At 36.1% G+C, this 24,646-nt stretch overlaps 1 protein-coding gene across 1 annotated transcript in view; it reads left to right on the top strand.

Annotated features, from left to right (window-relative positions):
• Nucleotides 1–24,646, top strand: part of RABGAP1L (RAB GTPase activating protein 1 like) — a 265,155-nt gene that overhangs the window by 62,553 nt on the left and 177,956 nt on the right. The window contains 1 exon segment of the mRNA XM_052801837.1: nt 3,671–3,821. Coding sequence (XP_052657797.1) covers nt 3,671–3,821 — 151 coding nt within the window.

Here is a 24,646-nt window from a genome sequence, read left to right as displayed (position 1 = left end):
ACTGTACAAATATTCTGGCTGTGGACCCTCTGAATGATGTAAGGAAATACTGAGGAAAAGTGTGGAAGTCAGTTGATCCCTAGAGACAAAACGTTTTCCTCACCTGAAAAGGCTGTAAGTGGATCTGCTCTGGAGCTGTTTAGAACTTTCCAAAGCCTGTTCTAAAAGACATCCTAAGAGAGAGTTTATAAACTGTTTGCAATTTTATATCTGGCACCCCAAGGCCAATGAGGAAGGCCATCCTGGGTCCTTAAAGAACTGTGTGGCAGGTTTGTTTCAATGTGCATTGCATTTGCATTGGAAGATGCTACTTTTTTTTTTTTAATTAATCTGTCAGTTGATTCTTTTAGTTTTAACTTTTGTCCTTGACAAATATCTGGACTCCTGTGGATAAGCATGCTGAAATAAAAAAAACGCCCACAGCTCATTCTCTCAAGCTTCACGTAACCAATTATTTCTTTAAGTCACTCAAGTATGCTGTTCAATGAGACAAAACTTTGAAGACTTTTGGAGTAAACTATTTTGAAGTCCTAACATAACTTACACACTTAACTCAGAGTATCATTTAGTAGTTAAAACACCCTAGTTAAAATGAGTTAAAAGTGGGATGAGAAATGGGGAGATCCCAGCCAGCTTGAAGACTAGCAGTAGCAAACATTTTCTTTAGGAGTGTCTCAAGCAATATTATCTTTTTGAGATAAATTCAAGCATATAAAATACTTGAATTCTTGAATAGTGTTATGTTACATTTTAAGAACAAAACTTGGGAAGAGTAACAGATGAAAAATGTTAACAAATTGAAAACTAAAAATAGATTGAAATAAAATTTTCTAGTGTGTTGAAAACTGCAGCATATGCTAGTGGAATATCTGTGCACTTGTAAAAAAAGGTAAACAAACAAAAATTAACATTTCCACTTGGAGAACTGATGTGCTGATTTGTCTCCTAGATAAAAAATTCTTGCACTTTAATTGCTTCTTGTCATTTCATTAAAATGTCACTGTAACCTAATGGACTGACTCAGCAGAAACATTGCTCCAAGAGTCTCCTTCAAACATATAAACAGGAATAAGAGTAAGATAATTTAGAAAAAAGATACAATAAACAGTTGGAAAGTAATGGAGTATCTTTTAATTTATTTTACTATTTACGCATCCTCAGCATTAAAGTTGTTCTTGCAAGCTAAGCTAGTTTAGCTGAGTACTTAACTGTTTCTGATGGTTTTTTGGGGTTTTTTGTTTTTTTTGAAGTAGTAATGGTCAATAGCAGTCTTTGATCTGAAATATTTGTCAAGTTGGAGCATAGTCTATGCATTATGGTTCTGTATCCTTGCTCTCTGATGTTTTAAAATTATGTCTTTGAATTTTGCATGGGAGAATTACAGCACTTTGTAACAAACTAAAGATATCAGCATCCATGAATGACCCATTTTTTCCCACATGCTAAAGGATAAGACCAGAATAAGACAGGCTTTTATGTTATGCTTGTTTCTGTTATAGTCTGGCCAAGCAGGTGTCAGAAAGTGTCTAGGACTGTAAGGTGCCTGGGCCTCTACACAAAGGAGGGAAAAATGAGTATTTGTTCATTATTGTAGAATACAGAGCAAGGATTATTAATGATCAAGCTGTTTCCCAAACAGACATTCAGACACTGAGAAATTGTCTGTTAGAGTTATGCTTTACTACATGGTCTGATGCTGCTCTACCATAAAACTATCTAAAGATGTGACAAATCCAGTAAAATCTGGTGTACTGTAGCATGCTTAATTCTCAATTGTGAATACGTTCACTAGTAAGGATGGTATTACAGCATGGAATGTGCATCTCTGTTAGTTGTTGCCATAAGATATTTGTATTGTTTTCTAGGTGTCGCTGGAAAATTCCCTGTTACGTTTCTATGGGAATGTACCTTTTTAGCTGTTCATTTAATTTTATCTGCTTGCTGAGTCCTCAGAGGCGGCCTTCTGTGTTTCTCATATAACACATATGACCAAATCCATGTAATAACCAAACAAATCTGATTTGAAGTGTGCTATTAATGCTTCATTTTCACACAACTTGAGCTTTAAGTTTCTGGTGTATTTTATTTATTTTTTTTTTCCTGAATGTACATTTCATAATTTTGTAACTGCTTAGAGTGTCTAGTCCTTTTAATACTTTTGTGAATATTGGTTTTTCTTTCTAGCTTTTTCCCATCACAAGACCATTAGTCTAATGTGACTTGCTGCAAAATATACTGAAAAAGAGGAAAGGGACTAGTTGGGTTTTAATTTGGCTAACTGAATGATAAAGTTTGACATTACTTGTATTGCACTACACATTTAAAATTTCAAATAAATACTGTGTTTAAAAGAATAAGGGCTCTGTATAGTCACACTCTTTTTTTTAATTCTCAAGTCATTTGGAAAATTGGAGATATCATCCATGGAGTGGAGGAAAAAATTATTTAGAGCACCTTTTAAATTTAAACAGTAGTGGTAAACTGTTCGTATCTTAATGACCTGTTTCAAAGAATAAGTACTCTAAACATTTACTTAAAATCGAAGGTCAAATTGCAGGTTATTTAATTTAATCACAGCTTGCTAGCATTTGGCTAAACTGCCACTCTTGCTATTCTCCTACCAGTAGAGTTGAAAAACATAACAATGGTCAAAACAATAACAGAGCAAAGCACTTCCTACATTAGAAAAAATAAAGAGTCAATTCACATGGTCTTCCTGCTGCATTGCTAGGAAAATTGCCGTAATAAGTCAAAGCGAGGTTTAATCTGGATCAGTAAACCCTATTATCCCAAAAATGATGTTTAAACATCTGTGGCTGAAAGCTCTGCAATATTGTGCATGTTCAGTGATTTTTATCCTAAATGTATGGGCTCTGTGATGGGATTATTTTTGAAAAACAGATCTTTAGTATTCAACCTGTCTGAATACGGCCTTTTCATGGTTCTATATACCAACTTTTGTAGGATTAATTACACAGTATTGGAGAATAAAAAAAGTCATCCTGCAACTGTCTTCCTACATTTCTTGGTGTGTGTACAAACAGATAGTAAAACACTAGCTCAAACTAACAGGGCAGATTTATTTGGGATGGTGGGATTTTACTAAGGTGTGTGCAAGTGTTACTGCTTTGTGGGACTTGCAACGTACTCTTGGTATGAAGTGTAAACTGGAACTTCAGTCTTCACGTTAGTACTCTTAAAACTGGCTTTTATTTGTTTTCCAAAATTTATTTCTCTATACATCTTAGGTTATTTTTAATTTCCTGTTCTTAACCTAAGCTAAACGTATATGTAGAACAAATATTTAAATTGAATTGTCTGCACAGATGGCATCATTTTCTCTTTCAATTCAAATTGTTCTTCATTAGCCAGTTTAATTCAATTATCTGCAATTATTTATTGGTTTAATTTTCATTAATTTCTCTACACCTAGAGAATTTGGATAACATTACTTTTTGCCACTGGTTCTTACTGTAAATCCTTGCAGAATTTTTACTTTCCATCTGACAAATACTAGTTAGTGTAACCAGTGGAAGAAAAGTTTATGTTGCCAGTTGCTGACTCTACTTTTCAGAATAATCTTGGAAAGTTTATAACTTTTTATATTTTTTATCTTGATTTCTACTCCTGTAGTTGAAGTATAATAGGCAAACGATTGTCTGTTTCTCAGGCACAATAATCTTGTTGTGAGACCAAATGGATTATCTACCCTGGTAAAAAGTGGTGTTCCAGAAGCACTGAGGGCAGAGGTTTGGCAGTTGCTGGCAGGATGCCATGACAACCAGGCAATGCTGGATAAATATAGAGTTCTCATCACAATGGTAAGTGATTTTTTTTCTTTCTTTCCTTTTTTTTTTTTCATTTGGTTAAAATGATTTCTGCTGAGCAGCAGTTTTATTCAGTGGCAAAGTAGCAAGACAGTGAAACAATTTGACTTGTTTTAAGCAACTGAAATTGAGATTAGGTGACTTTACCTCCTGCCATGGGTATCTGCTGAATGGCATTAACAATAGAAATTGCTGACCTATATCTGTAGTAATGCTTGACATTTAGCTTTCTATTCACTTGCTGTGATGATAATAAGTACATCACCTTGTTGTTCAGGTGTTAAGGTTTGGTTTTTTTTTTTTTATAAACTCAAATTCATCGCTTTGGTTTTTTAACAGTTTCTGTTCTTAATTTTCTGGTTTTTAGTTTTAAGTAAACAAAACAAACCCAAAGAAAACCACACAAAGTTGGGAATTTCTTGGTTTGTTGTTTATTTTAAAAAAGAACGTTAAAAACATTGTTACCTAGCAGAAGACCAGTCTCCTTGCTATATGGGCAATTTGAGACGAGAATCCTTTTGGTAATCTCTTCCCATTCTGTATCCTAATGTCATCAGGGCAGTCAGTCAACATCATAAGTTGTCTGCACAGATGTTCCAGACTGCTTATAGCTGTGTTTGAAAGATTGAGAACGACTGTGTTGTAGTAGCAAAAACTCTGTGCGGTGTCAGGAGGTAAACTCACCATTTGGGGTTCTAAAATTCTTGCCACTACAGGGTAACTATGCACTCTGAGAAAAACAGCGGTCTCAAAAATGGTCATAATGGCAGAAACGGATGAAGATAATTTTATATGTTGCTGATAGAAAATGTTGCATTTGTTATCTAGGGAATGAATCATCTGTCCATACAAAAATTCTGGGGTAGACTTTGTTAGTAAAAGTTCCCTTTTGTAATGTTGTCATATCTTTTTGATACTTGTCTTCTTAATTTGACCTACCCGCTATGTTTGCAAAGTTTAAGAGTCCCCAGAGTGAGAGCTGTCCTCATGGCTTCTTTTTCCTTTACCAATAAAAAAGGATGTTTTGATAGTGTAAGTTTTTCTTTTTGACGTTGTAGTTGGGTTATATTTTCCTTAGAAACCATTCACAGGACATCTGTCAGCTGTATGTTGCATCAAAACCACCTCCATTATTTTGCTCTTGCTTTCCAAAAGTGGGGAAGATGTTTGTTTCACAGCGGAGGAGGGAGTGGAAAACTTCTAAAATGCAAGCCTTATCGTGACGCTAGGGCCTCATGTCTTAAAAATACCTTGCTACACTTGGCCTTTTCATGATAGAAATACTTCATTGACGTATATTTTGGAAGATGGTGTTGCATACGGTATTTAATATGAAATATTATACTGTTATGGATTAGAAAATTAAATCCTATTCTGAACTGAAGCGTTTCTGCAAACTCAGGTTTTTTATGAAGTAAATCGCTTTTATTCTGAAAGCACAAAACTTCTTCTATAGTCTGACTGTCTATAACTGCTGGTGATCACATCATGTGGTATACATTGCATGAAAGGATTCATGAAGAGAAATGAACAGCAGAGAGTCTATGCCAAACCAAAGCTAAGGCCCATTTTTAGGAATAGTTAATATTGGGCGCTCCAGAAAAACTTGACAGCTAATTTTTTATGCGTGTCAATAATAATATGCATGTTAAACTTCAGAGTTATCTGGCTATTAATGAGTGTTCACTTGCTGCTTCTGTATGAAAAAGCAGAACTGATTTCTTTTTTCTGCATTGTTTGTATGCTACCATCCCAATATAGCAACATGATGTACTTTATTTTTTCCATAATTATTTATTTTTTTCATCAAATACAGAGCTTTCATCTTGATTCTTTCAGTTTACGCATACGTTTACACAGATTGTCCACCTTTTGAGACATTGTCTCCTTTTATTTTGGTCATTCTGCTTAATGTTTTTCTCTTGTTTAGGCTCACTTCTGGAAGCTGGATATTTTTGTAGATGTCTTGACCACTTTAGTAGTATATTCTGCAAGAGAGTGCATTCCTGAGCGTACTTCTGTAAGACATTCCTAGGTGGTTGGAGGTGGCAGTGTTCTGCACTTCCAGTCTTGAGAATAAAGTGTGCTGAGATACAAGAAGTAGGAGGTGGTAGTAACATCTGTGAACTTGATCCACTACCTACTTACCTCCTCATGCAACTCCCCCTGGTACAGCACTCTCCCTTAAACAGCTCCCTGTTACTGCAGTTCCCTTGAACATTTCGTAACACTCTGTCCCATGCTGCTCTATCTCCTAGCTCATTGTAACAGCTCCTTTGTAAGAGCCCGCTCTTCCAACAATGGCCCTTTCCCCTTTCTGGTCATCCACCCTTACCCGCACCGTTTGGCTAAATTGCCAATTGCAGTACCTCAGTGAGAAAGAGGGTACGCTGGAAAAATCTCTGCACCCAGGGATTTGTAAGAAAGGAAGTTTATATAGGTGCAGTTGGGGTTTTTTGTCCAGTGATCAAAATAACATGGCTGAACTGTGTAACGCTATAGCAAAATGCTGTAGAGTACTGTAGTAATTAATATAGTGTTAGCCAGTACTTACCAGTATGGTAAGGAATGGCAGCCAGTTTTCTTGAATGAGGCTTGGCTTTAAAAGCATCTTTGACATCTTTGATTTCTTTGATTATGAGATCTAAAGGAATTTTTTCCTGAAGAAAATTTCAGAGGGGGCTAACTTGAGGCACAAATCTTGAAAACTGTTATTTTACTATCATAGCTTAAAAGGTGAACGCAATAGCTGGAATTATTAGTATTGAATATATGATACATAATTTACAACTGCCTCTTAAGGGGAACAGAGAGAAACCTGGTAAAAACTGGAACTGTAATACAGTGTTGCTGGTTAACTCCTGGTGAAACTGTGCTTGCTAGTGGAGGAGGAGAATTGTATTGCTGGCAGGCCAAAAACATGTTCCTTGTGATGAACTGAATGATAGCAGACTCAACATTTTAAATTTACTTTAGAGACTGTGATATAGACACGTTTGTTCTACTCCAGTTGCGTGCAGTTTGTGCAGAAGTAGTATGTTAGATTAGCCAACTATTATTCACATCACTTAACAGATCTGGTATGCGTGATACACTGTATATATCCATCTGTATGCACAGCTCTGAAATCTACTGCACTATTTTTCAGTTAGAGTGTTTTGTTCTATGTGTTCTGTAGGAGACAGTAATTTGGGGCTTGTTTTAGTGTTTCAATTCAGCACAGAAAGCAAAATAAAATTTCTGTCTTAGAAAAATCAATGCTGTACTTAGTTTCTCCAAAAGATATGTCTGCTAGTCCTCTGCACTGGAGGTCAGTAGTCTGTCAAGAATGATCTAGTGAACTGTGTTTCCTTTCCCATATCAGAGCATTCATGTGTCGTGGTTTAACCCCAGCCAGCAACTAAGCACCCCGCAGCCGCTCACTCACTCCCCCCCACCCAGTGGGATGGGGGAGAAAATCAGGAAAAGAAGTAAAACTCGTGGGTTGAGATAAGAACGGTTTAATAGAACAGAAAAGAAGAAACTAATAATGATAATGATAACACTAATAAAATGACAACAGTAATAATGAAAGGATTGGAATGTACAAATGATGCACAGTGCGATTGCTCACCACCCGCTGATTGACACCCAGCTAGTCCCTGAGTGGCAATTCCCCACCCCCACTCCCCAGTTCCTAAACTAGACGTGACGTCCCATGGTATGGAATACCCTGTTGGCCAGTTTGGGTCAGCTGCCCTGGCTGTATCCTGTGCCAACTTCTTGTGCCCCTCCAGCTTTCTCGCTGGCTGGGCTTGAGAAGCTGAAAAATCCTTGACATTAGTCTAAACACTACTGAGCAACAACTGAAGACATCAGTGTTATCAACATTCTTCGCATACTGAACTCAAAACATAGCACTGTACCAGCTACTAGGAAGACAGTTAACTCTATCCCAGCTGAAACCAGGACAACATGCCAATACATTTCCCATCCCTAGGTGAGTTTGGAGTTCCAGGAGGGAAGGGAGAAAGAAATACTTCTGCTCTCACTAATACTTTCTTACTGACAAGCACTATCTTGCTGTATCTTACGTCTCCTGCTGAGTTTCAGCCTGGTGATTACCATGAGCATCTCAGAAATTTTGACTGGAGCACAATAGTAGGTCTTGCATACAATTTTAGAGAGTAGGAGTTTTGATTTGGCAGCTGCTTCGTTTCTGACATATATGTAAATCTGTTCTGTACGACAATCAAAATCTGCCTTAGTTACCTTTGTGGCGTGTGTGCCATAGGCTTTTGACCCTGCTGCACACGGCCCAGTATAGGAAGGGGAATATAAAACATATATCAGCAGAGATAAATGTATATTTATGTATGATTTTTAATTTATTTATTTATTTTAAGGAAAAGACAAAGGCAAATTGGAGTGGGAAAAATTTTCTTATGTGATGATAATGAAGGGGTAATACTGGTGCTTGTATGTAGAGCTTTTGTAAAAGCATGTCAGATCCATTAGTTAAAAGAATGTAAGTAGAAAAACATGCACAGGCTAGGGTCACTTCATTTGTAGAGGTTTTTTTCTTGCCTACTTGACATTATTTCATGTTCAGCTTCACTGGTTCCTCTCAAGAGACTCAGATGAATTTTTCCATGACAAAATATATTTTGTGCTCTGATACACCAACTAGTGGCAAGCCACAGTTTGCCCCGTTTACAGTTGAGGTGACTGGTAATTGTCTTCAGCAATACTTATGCTCCACCTTGCCCCACTCTATTTTAGAATAGGTGTCAGGCACTGTCAACGTGTAAATCATTAGAAATCTGCTGTCACTTGACGGCAGTAATAAAGCAACTTACTGTAGAACACTTGTTACATCTGAATTGGGACAGATCTTTTATTACAACTTATGTTGCCTATTATTAACATTTTGCTTTTCTGTTTTAGATGGTTTCATTCTTGTATGTGTTCGCACTGCTGAATTTGTAGGGCAAGACTTCTTTCCATCCTTTTCAGCGTTACAGACCGGGTGCCTGTTCTGTAGTGCTGTTACTGATTACTCGTGAAATTATGTACGCTCAAGTCCTTTTTCCTAAGTTTAGAAAGTAACACTTGTCAGGGTTCTATGTTGTACAAGTAGAATAATGAAGGCAGAAAAAGAAGGCAGTCATTCACATTCTGTAGTTTGAAAACTTTTGGATGGACCATTTTAAGGTAGGATTTATGATTGTTAAATATGTGATTTCTTTATAAAAGACTTTCAGTTTACAATCTGATTTCCATTAAGAAATGAGCTGTATATATAAAGTTCATCTAACAGCATATATAGACTACTTTTAAATGCTGCTGCTGCTCTGGTTTAAGGAAACAAAACTTGTTTTAAATTTTTTTTTTTATTATTATTATTATTATTATTATTATTATTATTATTATTATTTAAAGTATGATCAGAAAAAGAAACCTGGTTTCAGGTAAAGTAGATGTTGGTAGTATTATGTGACTCAAAATCAATGAAAGTTTGCATATGAATGTGCCCATTTTTGAGATGGATGGTGACTTTGAGTCAAAGGTCTTCAAGAAAGACTAAATGGCTGTCCTTCCAAATGACTTGTAAGAGAACCAAAAATAAGATTGTTTGTTTATAGTCATAATTTCCTTTGGCAATATGAGCATGTGCCCAGAACAGTTAGAGATAATAACTAATTAAAGGGTCAGGCTTCAGAAGAGTTGGCCAAAAAATAGCTTTGTCTGCTGACTGTGTAATGGTGTTCTGCATCTGGGCCAATAATGTTTCAAGCCACTCTACAGAAGAGGGAAAATTCTAAGAATTCTTCCAAAGTCTGAAGCAGATATGAGAGGCATTGCTTTGGGGATTAAACATTGCCATATCATGAAAATAATTTATCTCAGTAATATAATAATTTGAAATTGGCACTAATCACCCAGAGGTGTAATTCTCGGGCAATAGGGGCCAGTTATATGAAAGTACATTCCATTGCTGCAGAAGGCGGAGCAAATGTATTGTTTTTGGGGCTGGATGAAATCTGATCAATTTAGAGCTAATATATGTGGTTTATCCCTTCTGTTTGGACCAGTATTATTGTTTCTGATTCCTACAAGACAAATCCTCTCATTATAAAGCAAAAAGAAAAAAACAAAAATTAATGTTTCAGATTTCTGGAGACCTCTCAGGTTAGGAAGTTTTGCAGGCCCAGGTACAAAATACAACTTTAGCACTTGTTTGATGAAAAGAACAGTGAATGATGGCAAATGGAAGCAGTCTGTATACACTGATGGAATTACACATTACTCATTAATTTTCTTGTATCCATGTAGTCACAAGCCCTATGGTGCATGTGTTCAGCTGCCTTGGCTAGGATCAGTTGTGTGTGACATGGTGGACAAGGGATGCTGCCTACAAAGTCGTCCCTACATCTCTTGGGTTTCTCTTTGTTAGTGACAACAAACTGGTTTTTTGACAAGTTTTTGGTACTCTTTGGAAGCCAGACAGTTCTCATGGTGTGGTCTTTTCCCTCAGAAGCTTGCTGGCTTCAGCCTGCGTAAATCTTAGACAACGTTGCTGCTCTTTGTCTCTCTTTCTTCATTGTGGGTGGGTTTGTGGTTTCCAGCCTGTTTTCCTGTTGGCAGAGGTGACGTGCTGTAGCTTTGCTGTGGGTCCCTGACTGTCTTGTCATCAGATCAGTCTTAACACTTCTGTTACAAACCTCTACAGAAAACAAAGAGCTACAGTAGAGAAAAATCTTTGGAATTCTTTAACAGCTGTGTGTCATTATTATAAGCACCTTCTGAGAACAGAAAATTTTTCGTAGTGGTAGGACTGTAAGAAGTCTTACAAATGGATGTCTGTATCATCTCTTCTCTCAAAAGTTTGATAGTAGTCTCTTGTCCAAAATTAAAAGTTAGAAATAGGATAGCTAAAAATAGCAAACACCATTGTTGAAGTTTATTCATCTGCTTAAGCTCAGACTTCCATGCATTGAATTAACTTCAATTATCTGTTTTCCTTGGTGCATCTATCCACAAACTGATCTCAAAGGACTGAAGTAAAGAACAACTTTCATGTAAACCTAATGTAGAAATGTATTTACTTTTTAAACTTTGAAATTACCAAAACTGTTCAAACAAGAAAAGGTATTTGCTTATTTGCTTCTTTGCTTCATACTTAATAGTTACTTGGCTTTTTTATTTTTATTGCTAGTTTGCTCGCATAGTTAGTAAATGGAAAGTGGAGGAGATTACAAATGAGCCACTGTGTCTATGCAGATAGGATTAAATGCAGTTGACTTTGAAAGTGGTGCCTTGATGCCATGTTTGTGGGTTTGGGTTTATTTATTTATTTGTTTGTTTGTGTGAAAAAGTTGGGTTGAAACAGTTTAGCTGTGGATTGAGAGAATTACTTACATAGGAAGGCTATTTTAGTTTGAGTAGAAAATTAATCAAGCTTGTTATTTGCAGCAATACCAAAGGATATTAAGTTAGAACTAGGAAGAGGAATATTTTTTTGTCCCGATGGCATCGTGCAGGGTTCCACTGCTCAGTGTTCTGAGACTAATTAATCAGCAAGGATGTCTAATTAAAAAGATGACTGTTCACCAGCTGCCACAGCAGGTTGGTTAATGGACTGAAACATTAGAGTATTTTTGTAGCAAATATTTGTGTTCAGAATGCTGCATCTGTTTGTCCTAACTGAAAATGGGGAAGTTTATGCTTCTACGTAGTGAGGAATAACTTGTATGTTCTCTGCCCAGTACAGTGGGGAGCGACCCATTTCATCAGAGCTCTGTCTGTTAAGCACTCTGGTCTAAAACCATATGAGAGCATGAAGAGTAGTATGTAACGTGTTGGTTTCTTGTTGCAGCAGTTTTTCAAAAATGTGTCTATGCAGTGAAGCATTCTCATATTTCCAGACAGACTACTGTCCTGTCGTGCGACCAAAACCGGTATGACTACCATCTTTTCTTTTGATATGTGCTTATGGCAAATAGCATACTGAACATGATAAAGGTCCTCCCTTTTGCAAGAAAGCATCCTGAAATCTTTGAAGATGGTACCTTGCCCAATTTGTGATTACAAATATTAGAAACACAGCATGCCTGTCTTTTTGCACTGAACAAATTTCCCAGCAATAAAAGTTAAAAAGTTTCAGAAATGCTGATCTATTATATTTTTGTTGTTCTAGTTCTTTCTTTGCATCTTTATTTGTTCTCTCTACTAATTAGCAATGGTCTCCCTTAACTTATAGAGAGATTAGATATCAAGAATGGCATAGCTATATGCTTATCAATTATAAAAGATCCTATTTTATTATGATAATTGATCCTTATATAATAATTGTGATTTTTTTCAGTTGACTAAAAGGAGAGATAACTAATACCTGTTTTATTGCTTTTTGAATGAGATACTTAGATACTAAGCAAAACAGTTCTAGAGGAATTGATCACTTCGAGTTGTATATGCGACTTTTCCAGTTTCATGTTTCTTTTAAATTCAGTATCTATAGGCAGTTTCTTAAGTTTTACTTTTTTCTGCCTTTTCTGAAAGGGTAAGGATAGGATGACTATTACTTAACTTTTCTCTTAAACTGAGATTGTTCATTTCATGGCAAGTAGATTCTTGATATTTTTATAATTTAATGTGGTTTGTAGAGAAAAATCAGATCATATGCTGGTTGGATTGATAGGATGCCTCCTTTTTGTATAAATTGACCTGCTAGTGCTGACAATTAGTCTTCCACTTGTTTGAATTATTTTAGTGGTGCCACATACTGTGGAATAATAAAGTATATATGAACTGAAAATACTTATTAGAAATTAGTGAAAAAATATTGCCTCTGAAGAGCAGAAGTTGACAGAATTTTAATTCTTTAAATAGCTTCATTTAAATTCAGACTTCAGATAAAAGGTTTAGTTTATTATGACTGTACCAGGGTACCTAGTTTCATAGTAAATGTTAATATTACTCTTCCAAACTCAGGAATAAAATGTCCCTAAGGTGAATTTAATTTGCCAAGTTTTGATTCATTTAGAGCTCATCTGGAGAAAAATCTTTCAGTTTTGTGTGCACAAAAGGGAAACTCTAGTGCTCACGCTTTGTCTTCAAAGAAATTCTTCAATTTAAATGACAGCTCTTTTCAGGAAAAAAAGGAGCAACATCCACTAGTAATTTTTATTTTTATGTCATCTTAACTTTTATGTATGGTATTTGAGGTGGAAAATAATGCCAATAATATTTTTTTCAGGGATTGCATAAAATTATAAAAAGTTTTGCCACATTAAGAATTGTCCTGCAATTTCTTTTCCATACATAACCACTTACAATAGCACTAAAATGACACTCAACACAATTCCTGGCTCTTGGGGCACTGTATGACCTACCAGCTCTAAAAGTCACATAAATTGACACATTTGTTCTGAAGGGTAGAGTGCAAGTGAGATTTGCATTTGCCCTCTTGGAGACTGTATTCTGTTTTGTCTGTGTGAATTTATAATCCGTTATCTGCAAAAACAGGGGAGCATAGTTGCCCATCATTCCAAACAGAATGATAAAACCTTGGCTAATATCAGTATTATGGGCTGAATAGGTTTAAATGATGGTTACTGGAAGAATTGATATTAAAATTGATAGTCTCATAGACTCTGGATATATGTATATTGATGCAGATAAAAAGGGGTTTGTTAGGTAGGATGGAGCGGGTATGTCTCAGTGTCTCACTGTTTCTTTACAGTAGAGTGTGCCGTAATAGCTGGTACTTCTGGTAAATGCTTGGCACCTCAGAACTCGTTTTAAAATCCATGATACTCCTTCCTAGATGAAACATTAATAGGTATCCCAGTTTAATTTGAATATTGGTTTGTTAATAGGTATTCAGTTTTCCTGTAGCAGTAATGATGCTGATGCTGAAAGAGCAGCTGTAGTAAGAAGACATTTTAAACAATGGTATTCTACACCACTGAGTAAAACAGGATCATTTCTGAAGTTCTCTGCAGTGTGTACTGTCTTTATGTAATGCATATTCATTCTGTGTGTATGCATCTCTCTCTTGCAGCGTAGGGCACTGCTTACATGAAGCAAATTGTTATGTATGTGGACGACTGCAAGAGAGCTGCAATTCCTAAGAACATAATTTTTTTTAAACAATCAACTTTTTCATCTAAAATTCACTTCTTCCTAACCGTCCTCTGCTTTCAAACAAAGGTTGCATAACTGGCATTCAGGAGGCTGCATTACTCAAGGGCTGGAGCTGTTGAAGGTGAGAGGAAGAGACAAAACATCGGGTTTTGTATGTTACTGTAATGGAGCAGTTAGTATGAGAGAAATTAGGTGATATTATCCATATAGCATCCACATTCTGGAAATCGGAAGACTGCACTCAAAATCAGAGTAATTGGATTTTAAATGTCTTGTTTGTAAGGCTAACTAATTTCTGTTATTGCACATGTAAATGAACAGTAATGTTAGTCTTCAGAAGAATTTCAGGCCAGCCTCAGTCTGACTTTGAAATAAGGCCATTTGTGTGTCACTGGGTTGCTGAACTGCGGTGTTGGCATGTGCAAGTGGCTTGCATATGCAAATGCAGTGAGTCTATCTAAAAATGACTGTGTCTCTTGAAAATCTGAATTACTAGCTGTAATTTGTATTTGGAATGGTTTGTGTCTGAATTAAAGCTGAGGGCAACTTCCTTGTAGATTCTGTTGTGTGATTTTGAAAGGTTGTTTCAAACCATCAGGACCTGCTTTCTCTAAAAGCTCAATCTGGGATCCTATACTTGCTTACACAGAAAAAGATGCAGAAGTCAGTTTTTAAGATAAACAGTATTTCCTGTGACTATTTTATGAAAGGTAATGTTTCAGAAATCTTAAATACATTTATTTAAGAGACCAAACCACCTTCTCCGGACTATTAATTGCTGGTTTCAATATGTTAATGTTTGATGCTGTAAGAATTAAACGGAGCTCTAAATGCTTGGAGAGAAACATAAGAATCAAAGGATCCAGAAGTATACTTTATATCTAGCTTTTTTTTAATTTCTCCAAAGAATCACAGTTAGTGTTTAAAGTCTCTTAAAATGCCATTGTTAACAACAGTACTGGTGGTCAACATTTTATTACAGCATGTTTTACCATAGCAGTGTGCAGCTAGTAATGGGCAATTCACAATAACTGAAATTAGTAACAAAAATGACAGGCTTGAGCTGTGTATGTAGAACAATTAAAGCATACATAAGTGATGAGTACATCACTCAATTTCAAACTGGAATTTAATATCGGGGTGAATTCTGATACCTTTTGCTACCTTAATTTATGTATGACTTCTTTGTGATAAAACCCCAAATGACAATATTTTTCATATGTTCTTTAGGATATTCTTCTGAGGGGCTGAGCTAGTATTAAGTACATTTTACAGTAATCACTTCAGAAGAGATGAGAGACCTATAGATCTTCTCTATACCTTGTATCCATTAAACATTTTTTTCCCTTTGTAGTGATAAGTATGCTCATACCAATTAAGAGTAATTTCCCCTATCAGCAAGCAAATTTGCAGCTGCTGAGGTAAACTAACCAAAAGGAGATCAGTTGTAGTCTGCTAGTGCAAATATTCTGTCTAATAATCTTTTATGTAGGTTTCTGTAGACATACCCAAATATTTTGGCAGCTGAGAATTTTTTTCTTGTTGTGAATTTTCATCAGATGTTTTTTAAACTGACAACTGAATACTGATGATATGGAGCTTCACATTTTTTAATCATATGCTGCATATGACAAAGCCATCTTCGTATGGCTGGTTTCTCTCAAAAGCAATCGAGTTTCAAAATACAACCTTTTTTTGACTAGGTAATACAATAAACAGCCCGAATTTAAAACCAAATCATTGTATATGGGGTGGTGCAGTTTCAGGCTGTGCCTTATCCAGGCTGTGTGCCTGCCAGAAGAGGTTTCTTTTATTGCGTGTTCTGTCTCTTCGGTATACTCTATCTAGCGATTGCAAACCTGATACATCACCGTAATTTGTAAATTTTTATTTAGAAAACTTCCTTCCCCCCATTTCTCTGTTAGAGCAATGAGATTGATTCATTGTGTAGGTGTGGTGTAAGGGTTGAGATGGGAGTGTATAGCTGGGGCAGGGCAGGAAGGACAGGTGAGGCCATTTTTGATGGCCTCAAAATGAGGCTCAGGTGAGCCTTGAGGTAGATAGCCTTAGTTAGGTTAACGTAACATTGTAGTCTAATTAAGTATGCTTCTTATTACCTACATGGCAAAGGAATTAGAGGTACCTTTTGGAACGATGCCATCTTTCTTTCATGAATTTGTAAATGTAATTTCAGAAAGCAGTTTTGGTCTTTGTTGTCACACCTTCCAGTATTTCCTTTGCCTTTCTAGGAAAATGCTTGCTCTCAAATTCTTCTTTTATGGAAAATTGAAAATATAGAAACACATGTTAGGGATAAAAGGTGCCTGCAAATGTTAGAATAAATATTCTGTTGGGATGCTTTTATATATATATATACACACATACATATATATATATATATATATTCCAGCAGAATGGCTATACATGATATAACAAGCAATGTGACCCCCCAGATGCTGAATGCAAGCAATGGATTTACATAGCTGTCAGTTAAGTGCAGTGATGTTTGGACTGCTGCACCTTTGCTTTGAACTTGAAGACTTGCATTTCAGGCAACCATGCACTTGATTAAGTTTAGAATATTATACAAGAGGAAACTAATTTCATAGAAAGCTCAGAACAGCATATCTTTTGTCTTCAGTAGCTGGCTGAGTCAGCAACAAACCTTGAAAATACGCAGCCTGGCTCTTTTAGCCTAAGTATTAGAATACTTCTGAAACTTTGATTTAAAGCCTTGATATTCATATGTCTGAGATTTATCCTGACTGATGAAAATTTATGTATAGTGACCGTTGTACATGGAGTTTCCTTTGCAGAAGTTGTTGACTTTGTCACAGATTCATTAGTTAACATTTTCCTACATAATTTGCATCTCTAGAAATACCTGTGGCTTCATGTGATGCTTAAGAGGGAATGAGTTAACTGTGTATCTAGCCTCAAGGATTAATACTGTGGCTGGGGAAGCAAAACTGCAAAAATATACTTAAATTTGTCTGCATTATCCTTGCTGCACTCCTTTGTGTGTTGTTTAAATTTCCAGTGTACATCTCTTGATTTTTGTGCTGCAATAAGAAGTTAATCTGATTCTTTTCCCTTTAGTACAAGTGAAGGAGGAACTTGACTTTGATCTGTATTCTTGGCCATGCTACTCCTGCATGCTGAAAGCTCTTGTGGACTGGGCTGAGAGACTTTTCATATGGGTCAGAAAAGAGTTATGAGTAACGCTGGTAGGAACCTTGATTAACAGCAGCGAAGACAAAATACAAGGCACATACTGTGTTAAAATACTAGTTTATACTGGGATGCTAGCACATGCCACATACGTGGTTCCTGCAGATATTTCCAGTATAAGTTATTGTTTCTAGTCAAAATTCTCTGAAGTATCTGTTAAATACTTTGCTTAGTATTAATTAAGGCTTATCTGAGTCTGGGCTTTGGGAATTTTCACAGTGCACACAGTTCTGTTAATTTTTTAATAAAAGCAGCTATTTTGACAATCTGAGAAGTGCTGGATGGGAGACAGCGAGTTCTCCAAGATTGTCATGGAAGTGCTTGTATAGCCCTGTAATGATGACCAAGCATGTATCAGAAATTTAAATAAGTTATGACCTTGTAATTATAGTCATCTTTATAATTCCATACATATGAAGGGGCAGGACTCTGCTGCCTCAGACAGATGAATTTTGGTATTCCCTAACTTTTGAGTACTTAATTTAAAATAATTAAGTAACTTTTAGTTATATAGTGTCTTTCGATCATTGTGATGACTGACATAAATACTGTCCTATTGCTGTTTATTTTAATAATAAGTTGATACATTTTATGGATCTAGGTAAGGTCGCCAGAACATTAAATAAGTGGCATAAGGTGTGTGTTTCTTCCTACTGACTGTGAGAATTTTGAATGATTAATTTTCTCTTCACCTTGATTTTCCTCCTTTGTACTCTGTAGAGTTCTCTGAAACTTGTACTAATTGTGATCTCCAAAGCAGAATCAAAAAAACCCCAACCACTACTTGTCTCTGAAGCTCTTTCTGAAAATTGAGTCATAGACGTTACATTTTAAGCCAGCAGAATGTTTGATTATTCTACTTTTGACTGCCTTTAAAATTCTAGTTGCCATAACAACTTTATTTCTTTATTTTTAGCATATCAGTTGCCATAACAATAAAATATAGCTTTTTGAATGTAACCATTTTTTCCTCACTTTTTTGCTTTGTTTTATAAAGAACCTTCTTGGGTGGGGGGGGAAGGAAATGTAGCAAAGCTCTTCCCCTGTGAGCAGTTTGGTTAGAATGTAAGCTGAAAAATAATTTTTTTTTTTAATCTAGTCTTATTCCATTTCTATGGCAGTTTTTTGACTACTGAGTATTTTCATAACTTTTGCAGAAAAATGAATGCAAATCACTGTATAAAGCTTTTTCTTTGTAGAAAATTGCTGTTGGGATTTCATTTTTATGTGTTGTAGTTAGTATATTAGAAAACCATAACTGTTTAGAGAGTCATTTCCAATATCTTTATTTTGTTATATGGAATGGCTATAAATAAGGTTTAGGCAACTGCTATTCATATGGGAAGCATTTTTCTTTATGCTGTTGAAAGCTGTCCCTCTTTCTGTTTGTTTGGTTGTTTTCTTTTTCCTTACTGTAGGATTGCTTTAAAGATTACTGTTTAAGTTTTGCAGGGAGTAACTCCATTTTTGTCGTGTCATTCTTTATCTTATCTTTCATTAAAAGTATGAGAGTAAATTATGCTCAGTTTGTTCCTGCAGCAGACATTACAGACATGCTGGGAAGAAGGGTGTTCAGGAAACATGCTATGTGCCTTTTCAAGCCAAATTAATTCTAGTGGCCATATAAAAATGATGGCCATTAGCATCCTTCTATGCAAATATAGCAGGCAGGACCCAGTGCTTCCATTTCTTCCCGTATGGCCCTTCCCAGGCATGCTGTCAATTTGTTAGAGGCCAGTATTTAGTTCAGTGTGTTGATATGCCGAGTTTGGGGCAGTTATATGTGATATATCTTAAAATATAAGAATGACGAGATTGACATTTAGCTTCAAGTCATAAATTTGAGCAGAGGGGAAAGGTTTATGTGTGAATTTAATATTAGTGAAAGAAGTTGGACATGAACTTAAGCTATAGACTTGATTTCTATATTCCCTGATAGTGTCCTTTCCAAAAGGACTTGTAGATCTCAAAAATGCTGTCTTTATATTTAACCTATTTTTAGTGCTGATAAAGTATATGTTTAATTTCAGTTTTTTCGTAGAGATGGCAAATAATGTCAGGTTTGATATTTCTTCTTGAATAAAGAATATAATTTCTCAGCTCACATAACATTTTACATGTGCCAATTTCTAGCTATAAATATAAATGTCCTCATTATCTAATACAATCGAAGTAAATTACAACAAAATTTGCTACTTATTGGAAGTTGAATGTATTTAAATGTTATTAATCTTGAAACATAGTTATCAGATGTGAGATGATGTTATAAATTTTAATTAGCTAATTTTTAACTCTGGTGAAAAAAATAAAAATCAGTAATTCTTGCTTTCAGTGGCCTTTTCCAAACATCTATCGTTGCTGGGTTCCATGTCTGTGAGTTAGCCAGGAGTCTAGTTCAACTGCTGGTGTTTGCAAAATTTTCCCTCTAGACCGCTCTTGGTAGGAAGCTGTTCCTGGTCCTTTCGCATATATGGTTATTGATGCAAGTGTGTGCTGATATAGACTCCATGCTGTAAGAGAATAAAAGTGATACCTCTTCAGCAGTTCCTCTTCAGCAGTTCCAGCTGGGAGGAAAATTTGGTCTAAATGAAGCTGAGCTTAAAATCCATAAAAAGAAATTGTGCCACACTTCAGTTTATAAATAGTTTTCATGCCATATCCTTTCCGTGTTCCTCTTTCCCATTTCTTCACAAAAATGGTAGAATAGTAATACTGAGTAACACTTTGTTTAAAGATAGTCTTCTAAAATTCACAATTTACTTTGGTTGTTTTCAGCTTTATTGTTCTCAAGAAATAGTGGAATTGGATTTACTAGTCCAAATTTGGGATCAGTACCACTTGCTCCTCAATAGATCTTGCACTAAAACAAATAACGAATCTTTAGTTCTTAACTGATTTTTGTCTACACCAACATTTGAAGCTATGACTTTTTCTTCTAAACGATCCTAGTTGATCGGTGTTTTTCTGAGCCACCCCTTGTCTCCTTGAGGAAGCACTATTTTTAAAAAATCTATTAAAGGAAAAGTTTAGGGTGGAATGTGCCAATTATGTACGCAAATCAAAACGTAAATTGTCCATGTGACTAGGCACGTGCTTCCAGCCAGCCCGTCTAGATTAGACTAGATGCTCTGGGAGAATGTACTGTGACCATTTAACCTAAGCTGCATGCATGAAAAGTGGATTTGAATCTCTTTCTGACATATGTCTGTGAATTTGTCACATAATGGTAGCTGCCAGTTAACAGTTTTTAGAAAAGACAATTGGAGTGAAGTGGATAATTCTGAAGGGTTTTAAACTTTTTTTGAGAAGAAGATAAATTATGCACACGAATGTTCTCTGTCTTGTAGCTTTCAGCACAGATTAAAAGTAAGTTGCCAAAGGTTACGGTGGGGAGGTTTTTGTCATACAGGTTTGCCGTTGTGATGTTCAGAAGTATGGTACTGAGATGGAGAAGGATTTGGAAGCGCATGCAGTGTTGATCATACAGTAGTTTATGGATGTGTGGCCTTGGCTTTTTGTTCTGAGGAATGCTTTGAGGATGAAATAGAAGTGATGCTCTTGGGAGAATTTAAGGAAATAATATTGGGTGCAACTGGTTTTGTTTGGTTTTAAAAGGCAATGAAGAATGAAAATCACATTTGCATGTACTTCAGCTTTATTCTGTGGTGCATCCAAACTTGCGATTTTGAAAGACTGACAGTTGTATATGGTTTTGATCCTTGTATTCGTACCTTAGTAGTTGCTTTTGCACAGGCCTTAGAACTTGGTTTCCTAATCAAGGCTACAATAAATTATTCATAATCTGAACCCATTAAATCAAAATTTGTTGCCTTTTAAAAGGTCATACTGTAGTTTAAGAGAACTCTGGCTTCCGGTATATGAAAAATCAAAGTAGGTGAAAATAGTGTTTGGGATTTTTTTTTTTCGTAGTAGCCTTAAAAATCTGTTATTCTAGCTCTGCTGAAATGGAATTACTACAAATACTGACTGAGCTTATGCTTCTGCCAAGTCAGCGGGAATCCTTTTGAACGTACACTTTCTTGGTGCCCAGTTGTCATATGCCTTTAGAATACCAATATCTATGGAATGTAATTCCTGGCTTGACACAGATACAAGTATAAGTAAAAACACAACTATGTCAAAACATGCCTCTAAAAAGTTTAAATGAATGCAGTTTTAAAATAATCTTTTAAGTATTGTTATAAAATATGAGAAATTATTCCCACAGGAAAAGAAAGAGTAATACTACCTGCACTGTTCAGACTATTCTCTACATTTCAGTATTTCTTCATTCACAGTTCTCTTAATTGCTATCTTTTGTCCTGTGATTTAACAGGTGAAAATTTTAATTGTCTCTTGAAAGCAGTGTAATTAATAGCTAGTTCATTTCCGTTCACTCTAATGTACTTCAATGCATAGAGGCTATGTTTTATGTTAGGACAGCTGCATGGATAGGATGTGGGTTTGTTATAGTACTTGAAATGCAGAGGGACAATTTTGAACGAAATGCATGTTCCTTAGACTGTCGGTATGCTTTCACAAACCACTAACTAAACATTAATCATGTAATCAAAAGCAGGAGCTAAATGAAAAGCAATGCAAATAACAGGGCCCTCCATCGGGATGCCTGGAGCAGTGGTAGGTGGTAAGCCTGTATTCTTTTGCCAGTGTACTTTTCTTTTTAAACTACTGCTAGTTTAAGAGCAGGTGGATTAGTTTTAGTGGCAGATGCATGAAACTGTCTGAGGACACATGTTTTATTTATTTGCTTTTCATACCATCCTGAGACATTTTTCTTGTTTTTCCAATGTCCATTTTCATTCATATTGGAGCATTTCTTACCATACGTGGTCGGTTAGTAAACAGCATCCTTCTGTAGCTTAAGTACTGTTTGTTTAAAGCAAATGCTATGTTTAATTCCTGAAAAATGCTAATTATCACCATTCATTAGACTTCACAGCCTTTCCCTGAAGTAAATTCAGTTCTTGATAGTTTATTGCACGGTGCTTTATTTCTATTGATTTGAGGCACAGAAGTTTGGTGGTATTTTTCGCTCCGATTTGAGCTTGTAAAGTGAATTCCATTTGTCACAGGAGCATCAATATAATCTTGAGGGAAGCTCCTCCTGAAGAAAAATGATCTTTAATGTAAAATTCAGAAAAGTAACCATCTAATTAATGAGATCACAGACAGTAACATTAAAAAAGGGACATTGTAGCAATTTACTCTGAAAACTTGCTTAATTATTATTAAATACATGAATAATGTTAGTAGCTAATTTAAAAATTTCAAACTTTGGAAGTGTTTGATGTAATTGTTAAATAACAGCATGAAAGGACCACACAATAAATTTGCAAATGTGAATGCCCATCTTTCTCTACAGATCCACCACAACTCAGAAAAAAATGTGTTTTGCCAATTTCTTGTTCTGCATCACAGCATCCTAATTACCTAACATTTATATGATACTGGCTAATATTTGCCTCATTAGAAACAGTATTGGAAAAGGACTGGGGCTGTGAGTCCAGGAGAGGAGCAGGCTGAAACAGAGCCTGCTGGAGTAGTAGGAAAAGGAAAAGAGATCATTAGGTCCCTTCCACGTCCCTCACATACCTTGACCTTTTAGAAAGATACTGTCCCTTTCCAGCCTCTTACCTGAACTCCTCCCACCCGCCACTCCAAATTATAACAGCCCCTTCCTTCTTCCCTACCTTATAGAACCTACTCTGTTGCTGCCATCAAATTCAGTTTTGCCTCTAATACAGAAAAGGCTTAGGTAGGCTTTGGGGATAATTTTTTCTTGTAACAGTGAGGTAAGTGCTCCACAAGAGCACTGCATTTCAAAAATGTAGCTGTGTAACTCCTATCACTTGATCTTTATTGCAGTCACGGGTATGTGGGCCATAGCATTGTAAAATGATTTATGGCATTCTTTATGATCATGGGGTGGGAGGGAGAAGGGAAGGAAACCGATGTGTGATAGCAAAACTGATAAATAAGACTATGAGGTAAAGAAATATTTCATGGGTTTAAACTTTCTACAAGATACTGTAGTTCCTTGAGAACTAACAGTTTTGGGAGTTTAGCACTGGCCCAAGCATGTTTAGTCTTGGTGATGATGAAGACAAACTGCAACAAGAAAAATTCTGAGCTGATACTGGGAGTCACAGTGAGAGTGGTTAAATGTTGGAAGAGAGGCCCACACAAGCTGTGAAAACTCCATCCTTTGAGATGTTCACAACTCAGCTAGATAGGACCCAGCGCAACCTGGCCTAAATTTGGCGTTGGACCTGACTTTGGAGTTGGCCTTGCTTTGAGCAGGGTGTTGATACCCAGAGGTTCCTTCCAACATAAAGTGTTTAAGAAGTCTAAGATTATTTTGAGAAAAAATAATGCTTTTATACATATATATGTATGGCTTTTATATCTCATATTATATGCCTGTACTCAGATGAAAATCCCTGTGTGTTCTGTGTAAGCTTAGAGCTCTTCATGGCAGTTTTTTAAATAGACAGCTGTAGTTGGTGGCTTTTGGGAAGAGGCTTTATATTCCAAATAAAAAATAAAATTGATTTCTGCCTTAAATACAGCACCATTATGGCTTCAGAGAGCAACTTCAAACACTAGTCTGATGTAAAAAACCAACCATGTACACACACACAAAATTTTTAAGGCAACTACTGATTTTTCTTCTTCTCCCTCTTTAAGCTGCACTACAAGCTGCAAGCTTTATAGAACAGAATTTTTCTGGAGGCATTAAAAACAAAACCAGGGTCTCCATATGATGTGGTGGACAAGTAAATGCCAGAGGTAGTTAAGATAAAAATAAAGCAAACTGAAGAAACACCTTTGTTCTATAGGCTAAGGAGAAAGTGGATAAAAGAAAATAATGCTTAAAAGAAAAACCAAAACAAAAAAGGAGTTGGGCAGAAGAAAGGAAGCTAAGGAGCTGGTATGTATATCAACATTGTCATTCAGGTCTGCATCTAAGTAAATAACTGCTGTGTTCCTCATCCCATACTCTCAGCTGCTCTAATCAATGTCTTTTTAAAAGATTTTACAGAAGTTACTGTTGTCCATTTAATCCAGCTGACGATCCAATATTTTAACAAAGTCCTGAAAGACTTCAATCTAGAAATGAGTGGTACGACTGAGATGCTGTTTTGTGCATTGCAGGAATTGCTTCTGTCAGTCCTGTTGCCTCACAAAAAAGATTTAGAAAACAAATATTCCTTTCCAAACAGAAGAAATGAGTAATAGATTGTTTCCTTGCTTGGAGCTTCTAAATATACCTCTGTATGGACTTTTTCTGTCTGCAAAGCTTTATCTCATTTCCTTACAGGGTCACACACATCACCGCTGCTTTCACAGGCTTTCTTTTCATACTCAAAGCTTGAGCTCCTACCACATCTCCTCTGTTTTCAGCAGGATCAGATGGTGTGAGTCTTCTGTTTTGGATG

Source organism: Harpia harpyja, chromosome 11 (genome assembly GCF_026419915.1).
Source record: "Harpia harpyja isolate bHarHar1 chromosome 11, bHarHar1 primary haplotype, whole genome shotgun sequence".
NCBI lineage: Eukaryota > Metazoa > Chordata > Aves > Accipitriformes > Accipitridae > Harpia > Harpia harpyja.
Note: the sequence above shows the minus strand (reverse complement) of the source record. Positions and strands in the feature narration are given on the sequence as shown.